The 8,518-nt window shown below is 32.4% G+C and overlaps 1 protein-coding gene across 1 annotated transcript; it reads right to left on the bottom strand.

Moving 5' to 3' along the window:
- Positions 1-2,611: 2,611 nt before the first annotated feature.
- LOC107032513 (isoflavone reductase homolog) lies at positions 2,612-5,137 on the bottom strand. The gene is made up of 5 exons (XM_015234116.2): positions 4,531-5,137; positions 4,277-4,411; positions 3,942-4,194; positions 3,313-3,516; positions 2,612-3,234 (listed from the first exon to the last, which is right to left on the bottom strand). The coding sequence occupies exons 1-5, from the start codon at positions 4,708-4,710 to the stop codon at positions 3,068-3,070; spliced, it is 939 nt and encodes a 312-aa protein (XP_015089602.1). The 5' UTR covers positions 4,711-5,137; the 3' UTR covers positions 2,612-3,067.
- Between the last annotated feature and the right edge of the window lie 3,381 nt (positions 5,138-8,518).

The following is an 8,518-nucleotide window of genomic DNA, read 5'->3' as shown; positions in this document are numbered from 1 at the left end:
GTAGGAGTTTAAAAATAAAAATTTGAAGTTAAAAAAAATTTATAAAGAAAAATTACTTTTTTGGGAGGGGGTGGCTGGCTGGTGGGTGGGTGGGGAGGTCAGGTATTGGGTGAAAAAAAAATTTAAAATTGAAAATATTTTTTTAAAATTGACGTTTTTCCTAAAAAAATGTAATTTGAAATTGGAGCAGAGTTTTGGAAAATGTTTTCCTTAATTTTTGAAGGGAAGTCATTTTGCTTAATTTTGAGGAAAATGAATTGATTTGGAAAACATTTTCCAAAACTTTTGTCCCAACCAAACATGGGAAAATTGAAAAATATTTTCCAAAAAATGTTTTCCTTCATACCAAACACACTCTATATGGAGAATTAGTATGGTATGAATGCTTATGTTATTAAGTAGTTCTTTTCAAAAAATAATAATAATAATAATAATTACACCTGTTGGTTCATTCAATTTATGTAACACAGTTGAATTTCGAGAATCAAATTAAGTTATTCTTTGGCACCAATTTTTTTATTAGGTGTTCTAAATATTTAAAGTTAATTATTGTGATGTATAATATTCTTTGGATGGAGAAGTTTTTGAATAAATAAATTTTAAACTTACATAAATATACTATAATAAAAAAATATTTACCATTTATAGCAATAACATTTTTTTCAGTTGACCACTTTTAATTCATTTTTAATACAATTTTAATACATATTACAAATATAAATTTATTATTCAAATATAATATAAGTTTTAATGATGGATAATATATTTATCACACATTTTAATACACTTATAATACAATGTGACAATCTTTTACCAAACAAACATAATATATTTCAAAAATAATTATAATTCAAATATATTGCATACATAATTCACTTTTAATACATATTACAAATTTATCACAATATTGCTATAAATGATAATAAATAAAAAGTATCGCTAAAATCAGTAATTATTTTTAAATATGTATTAATTTGTGTAATTTTTCCCTTTTTTTAAATTATAGTTTTACTATATTTGAATTTACAGTTGAAGTTAAAACCTGAACTCTCAAAATTTTAACTATACCACCTCAATTAAAAAGGAGTGACTTATTGTGGGATAGCGATTTAATAATGAATGTTAAGGTTTTCCTTATCTATTGAGATTTCCCGTGATCCTCAATTTGTAATTGAAATTTTAGTAAAGTCACAATTTCATTGTGAAACATTTGATTATTGATTTTGTGAAACCCGTATTTTAAGTTAAAAGGGTCCTTAGGGTGTGCATTTGGTTTTTGGTTTGGTTTGGCACTATACGATTTGAATTTTTTAATTTTCGGTTTTGTAATAATGCAACCCAATCCCATCCGATCCAAAATATATTTGGTTTGGTTTGGTTTTCCTTTATATGGTTCGTCTTTTTTTATTTAGTTATTCGGTTATGTCAATAATTAATAACATAACCAAAGTAATAAATATTGAATCCCTTAAATATTATTGATGTTCAAGCATGATGAGAGGGAGTTGATCAGATGATAAGCACCCCTCACTTCCAAACCCAAAGGTTGTGAGTTCGAGTCATCAAGGGAGCGAAGGGGATGGGAGCTCCTTGGGAGGTTTAAAAAATATTTTTTTTAAAAAAAAAGAAAAACTTGAAAAAAAAATGTTCAACCATAAAATATAAACATAATCATCGTGAAAGGCAATAACCAAAAAGAGATAAAATTTGGTTAACTCAGACTTAATTCTAAACCTAGACATACATCTATCTATCTAGAGAGAGCGATAATCGTTTTTTCATTTTTTAAAAATCCGAAACCAAACAAAGTCATTTATTAATCCAAAATCAATCTGAAAAATCAAAAAAACAATCCAAATAAAAATTCGATTTGATTTGAATTGATTATTCTATTTAACCCGGATAGTGCACACTCCTAGTCCTAAGTTGGTCTGCACAAGGTAGATCAAACTTTAGCAAAATGTTCGAAGTTTGTACTTATAAAGTTCACAATTTTGATTTTAAAAAAATTGAACTCTTTCCAATTTTGATAAAATTACCGTTAATCCAATAATATTTTTTTGTTTCGGTTTATGGGTGGGTTGATTGTTCACACCCTATTAATAGTTTATTGAGATTAATTTGTATAATTAAAGAATGTGATATATTTTAACTGATTAATTAACTTTTCTATCTAATGGATATTTGAAAACACACACGAAAAAAATAAAATTTGAACCCACAGTATTATTACGAATACTTTATCATATGTTTAGATGTATAATATTTCTCGAACGAGCAATAAAGAATATTTTGGAGCATCTTTGGAATTAGATACAGTAATTTTAAAGACTGTCAATGCGTTAAGCAGAGCTTAGAATTTAAGCTAGCTCTTCATATCATTATCATCCATATAAATGTATTTAGCCTAAATGTAAAGAAGTTCTTCGTATCGTCATCTTCCATTCATTTCACTTCATATACTATATGAGAAGTATTATTTCGTAGGTCACATAACCAACTAGAGAGGTATTAAACCTTGATTGATAAAGTTACTCAATATCTATACTGGTCGAAGGCAACATATAATCAATGAAATAATAGAGGTACAAGGAATATATAGACACTGCAATTAGACAAAATTAGTTGAGAATAAAGAAACTTTTCAACAATAGAATATAAAAACATGTCAACTGTTTTACGTGAATCCGAAAACAACAATTATTCATCATAGAAATTGAAACTAGGAATTAGCTCCTTAACGGAAAATGCACAATACCTTCCTAGACTATGACCGAAATCCCAGAGACACATGTTAACTAAACTAAGGTCTTATTACCTCCTGAACTTATTTTTTTGATAATTTTGTGAACTTTTTGGCTTACGTGACATCCAAATCTTCCATCAATTGCATGGAGTCACGGGGTGTGCCATGTAAGACAGAAGATGCACAAAATTACAAAAAAAAAACAGTTCGGGGTTAATAGGACCCTAGTTTAGTTAAGTGTGTCTCTGAAATTTCCATCATAGTCTAGGAGGTACTTGTGCAATTTTCCGCTCCTTAATAGGAAGGAATTGATATAAAATTTCACACAAACTGGTTGAGTATTTCATCTACCGGTGTATATTTAACATCAGGATAGACTTGTGATGCCTCAACTCCAAATGATGGATCAATTTCAAAATTAGTATGATCACCCTTCACAAAAACAGGGTAAGAGATTGATAATGCCATATTCAACGGAAATGAGGCTTCTGCAACAAATACGTACAAACAACAAGTTACGTGCGTCCCATGGAACTAAAAAAAGGATAGAATGAATGTTTAATTACCTTGTATGTTCTTGAGAACTTGTTCCCCTGGCACATATATTCTTTCAAGATTCTTTCCAGTTTTCTTCTCCCACAACGATACCAACTCGTTTAACGTAATTATATTGTGTGGAGGCTTGATGTAGAGGATTTTGTTAAGTGTTTTTGGATCATCCACAGCCTTTATGGTATACGTAGCAAAGTCTTGTCCTTTGTTAAAAACAGCTGTAGATACAAAAGAAATTTATATCAACATGCATGTTCGTATCAGAAACGGCTCAAGCATATTAATGATCGCCTAAAGCAAAAATCAAGTGTCTTAAATTTGAATTGTTAATAATTTTTATATAATTGATTTCTTCTAGTTTTCAGTTGATGATATAATCATTCTTATTTTAAATTATTTTTCATGCGATAAAGTAGTTCAAACATGTCAGATTTCCTTCTTCCAATATTTCCATGAAAAGTTAACTTTTTTGACAAATAGTATTCAATATTTTTTAAAAATTAATAACTTACAACGTATTAGTATAAAAATAAGGCCCCTTAAATTTGAGAGTTTAAGACACATGTCTTTTTTTAACACTGTCGAGCCACCCCTGGTTCATATAAAAATTTAGAACCAAAACTGGAGTAGTTTAATTAATTACCTTTAGTATTGCCATCTCCTAAGATGATAACTTTGTGTTTGGGAGGACCAGCTGAAGGTCCAACTACATGTCCAGGTTGTGCCAAATTCGGAAGAAAAAAATCAGCACAAAAGAAGCTGACGACATAAGTGAATGGTATTCCTTCAGCTTCAACAGCGCGGCGAATTTGAGCTTTAGCATTAAATAATTTTTTAGCAGGCTCAACGGTATGGAGACGATCTACATCATTCCCAAATTCAGAGGGAAAGAATCTCTGAAAGCAAAAACATTAGGTTATATATTTATTCTAACTGTCTAAACCAATGTGAAAGTAAAGCAGGATAATATAAACTTACCTTAACATTGCCAGCTTCCTTGATAGCAGCAATGATGTTGACTTGATCAGCTAAAAGGTCATGACCTACAATAGAAATCACAACATCCACTTGCTTTATTGCATTCACTAAACTCACATGATTATATAAATAACCCTGCATTTAAGCATCAAATAAATCATGTTAATCTTCTTGCATTTCAAAAGAAAAAACAAAATAATATATATATATAGATAGATAGATAGATAGATAGATAGATAGATAGATAGATATACATGGAGGAAGGTGACACCAAAACTCTTGAACGTATCGATGAGTTTGGCTTTGGTAGGATTGGAAGTTGATTCCGTGACCAAGACAAACGTGTCGTGACCAGCTTTAGCACTAGCTTCAACGATGAACTTTCCGATGTAACCAGTACCTCCAATGAACAAAATCTTACTTTTTCCGGCCATTGAATGAAAAAGCTTTGATGAGAGAGAGAGCTTAGTAATAGTGGACAAATTGAGAATGATTAGTTATTTATAACACGACAATGGGTGTTTTTTGTAAAATTCTTATCATAAGTATCCATCAACATACGTTGAGTGTGTCGTGAACAATTGTCTTACATACAGCATTGACATATAACCAACAAAAAAGTGGAAGTACCACTAATAAATAATTATCTTTTTGCATAATGTTTCAAGAGCAAACGGATGGACAAGGCTCCTCTCCAGTACATAATCTCTCCAATTGATTCAGTGCATATTTAAATTTTGATATTTGTTCATTTTAAAATCTGACGGTTAGCATTTGTTTAAATAAACCAATCCCTTCAACCATGGTTAAAGTTCTTACTTTTTCCGCCTTCAATTTTAATCTTCTCTTACTTTTCTTTCCCATCACAGGCTCTTTTTTCAGCTTCTTTAACTCTTTAATGTAATTTTAATTTTAATTCGTTGAGAAACTTTGAATTTAAAAGTATAAATTCACGACAAAAAAACCCTAGATTAATTGACCCTTCTTAAATTTTTACCACACTTTATCTCATCCAAAATAACTCCCATTTTCACATTGAAAAATCTTCAAGATACATGTATAAAGGCGAAATGGTTTGATAGACCCTTATATCTGTATCAGTTTGTATTTTGAATCCTTCTATTTCCTTTATCTTCTGGACCCCTACACAAAACAAAACACAATAGATTAAACCCCTCTGATATTGACCATGCTTATGTGGCATTAAAATAAATGAGTTGGCGAGAGAGTGTAACTACACACATTTAAGACAAGTAAGCATCATATTTTAAGCTTTTAATTTTCAATTATTAAAATTATATAATAAAAAAACTAAAAAAAAAGAAGTTGTTTCTTCCCAAAACCACTTTTTCAGCATCCACCATCGCTGCCCATCTCTTTTTTTTCCTCCTACCATGGCTGCCCAAACCTTTTTTTTCTCCCACCATCACTATCCAGACCTTTTTTTTCACTTTTTCGCTAGAATGAGAGCGATGTTGGTCCTTTTTTTCGTCAGAATGGGAGGAGGCGGTCGTCTATGGAGTTTGCGGATACGTCGGTGAGGATGGAGAGGGGAGTTTGCAGATACGCCGGAGAGGATAGAGAGGGGAGTTTGCAGGTCCTATCTTCAATCTTTCACAGCAATCGTCTCCTTCAATTCCTTAAACTTATCTTTTTCAATTGGTTTCGATAACCCAAGAAAATCTCAAGCGAATTTTGGTTCGATTCGACGAGCTTCACGTCAGAGGTTGGTGTAAAATTGTATTTATAAGAAATTTGAGGTGTTGAAATGATAGTCGGCGTTGGAGTACGAAAAGGTTAGCCAGATCTAGTTGTGCGGTGGCCAAATCTGGTTGTTAGGTGGCTTAGGTTGTTGTTTTGAGGAGGAAAGAAAAAGGGTAAGGGTGTGCGGCAGGGATGAAGACGGATGAGGGAGAAAGTATGTGATTTCGCCGGAAAAAATGGTGATGACGCCGGGTAAAATGGTGCCATCGCCGCTGGTGATGGCTTTCTTTTGATTGTGAAAATAGGGAGAACTATAATGTCAATAATAAATTAAAATGTTATTATTTTACATTTTATAATTAAATTTGGTTAATAATTTTTAAAATAATATGAAATAATTATGATGTGGCATTAATATATCTGACGTGGATATGACATGTCAATTAAATAAAGGAGAGTGTACTACACACATGGTTGGAGGGGCTTAAAAGTCTCAATTTAATTGAGTTTAAGGGTCCAGATGACAAAGGGGTAAGTAGAAGGGTTCTAGATACAAACTGATACAAGTATAAGGGTCCACCAGACCATTTCGCCCATGTCTCTATCCATGTATGTGGTGGTGGGTTCTCAAATGAGTTTTATGAAAAAAATTAAATTCCATGGATTCATTTGTTTTAATAGCTCCATATTTTTCTGCATCAGAATGTCCCGGTGAATCATCGGACCGCGGAGAGTTCATTCTTGGAGGGCTCACCGTCACTATCATGAAAAATAAAAGTTTTAAAATCGTAAAATGAGTTTAATCTTTATAGAAGCAACAATATATAGAGATGACAAATAAAATCAAATAGGAGCAGCAAAATTCTCGCCTAAATTGATGCTACTGATATGGGAAGGACTAAATCAGATTTAAAATTGAAAGGTTTATGTTGGGTTTTATTTGTCCTGATTTCTTACCATAAATAGGTTTTCCTTTTAGGAAAAGGTCTTGGATTGACTAATCCCCTTTCTAGTAGGGAAAGGTTTAGGACTCTATAAATAGAGACATGTTCCTTCTAACTTAATCAACATTCACAATGTAGTCTTAAAGGCTTTGAGAGTTTTGCTTAGGGGGAGAATTTTTATGGGTCACAAGCTTGATACATTATCACTTGTGTGAACCTCCCATGTATTTCGAGTGAATTTGTTGAGGTTGTTTCTCTCTGTATTTTGTACTCTCATATTTATAGTGGATTTCTCATCTCCTTTGTGGACGTAGGTCGATTGACCGAACCACGTTAAATCTTTATGTCTTTTGGTATATTTCTCGTCTGTCTTCTTACTTGTGGTCTTTCGAGGTTTGCTTTACTAGATTCCGCGTGTACACCTGCTTATTTTCGGTCCTAACAAGTGGTATCAGAGCCAGATTCAATGATGAATTCAGGTTCAGTGGTTCGATAATCGATTATTGAACCAGGTTAGAAAGAGGTGTTCATCTTGGCGGCTGTAGTTCTAGCCGCAACCTTTTTTACAGTAATGAAGATTTTGTTGGAGAAATTGTTTCAGAGAAGCTCTCTGTGTTGAGACATAAATTTTGCGTAGGAGATTATGGAGAGGAGAAGCAAATTGTTGAAGATTAAGTCAAGAAGGTGGACAAATTTATTTTTGTTAGAAATTCAGGTCAAGGGGGAGATTTGTTGGGTTTTATTTGCCCTGATTTCTTACCATAAATAGGTTTTCCTTTTAGGAAAAGGTTTTGGATTGACTAATCCTTTTTCTAATAGGAAAAGGTTTAAGACTCTATAAATAAAGACATGTTAACTTAATTAGCATTCACAATGTAGTCTTAAAGGCTTTGAGATTTTTCGTTAGGGGGAGAATTTATGGGTCACAAGCTTGATACGTTATCACTTGTGTGAACCTCCTATGTATTCCGAGTGAATTGGTTGAGGTTGTTTCTCTCTGTATTTTGTACTCTCATATTTATAATGGATTGCTCATCTCCTTTGTGGACGTAGGTCGATTGACCGAACCAAGTTAAATCTTTGTGTCTTTTGGTATATTTCTCGTCTGTCTTCTTACTCGTGGTCTTTCGAGGTTTGCTTTGCTAGCTTCCGCGCTTACACCTGCTTATTTTTGGTCCTAACAGTTTAACCATGGTTGAAGGGAATGATTTATTTAAATGAATGCTGACCGTCAGATTTTGAAGTGGACAATGTCACAAATTAAATATGTACTGAATGAACTGGGGGGATTATGTACTGGAGAGGAGCCTCTTCCTAAGTAGACAAACACCTTCTGACATGGTCCTTTATTTATTGCAATTAACTGATATTGTGTGGTGTCACTGTAACTTTATGTGCAATGGCCACATCATTGAGCACTCCTCCTATAATATAAAGAGTTAGGTGTTCCACGACATATTAAATTACCTTGAATTGCTTTTAGATTGTAAATCAACACTTTCTAGCATGAAGTTGTTGTTCAAAAACATGAATCGTGATGGTTGAAAACCTTAAGTTCAATTAAGATGGGACCTTTAACATAAAAACTGCTAAA

Source organism: Solanum pennellii, chromosome 10, assembly GCF_001406875.1.
Source record: "Solanum pennellii chromosome 10, SPENNV200".
NCBI lineage: Eukaryota > Viridiplantae > Streptophyta > Magnoliopsida > Solanales > Solanaceae > Solanum > Solanum pennellii.
Note: the sequence above shows the minus strand (reverse complement) of the source record. Positions and strands in the feature narration are given on the sequence as shown.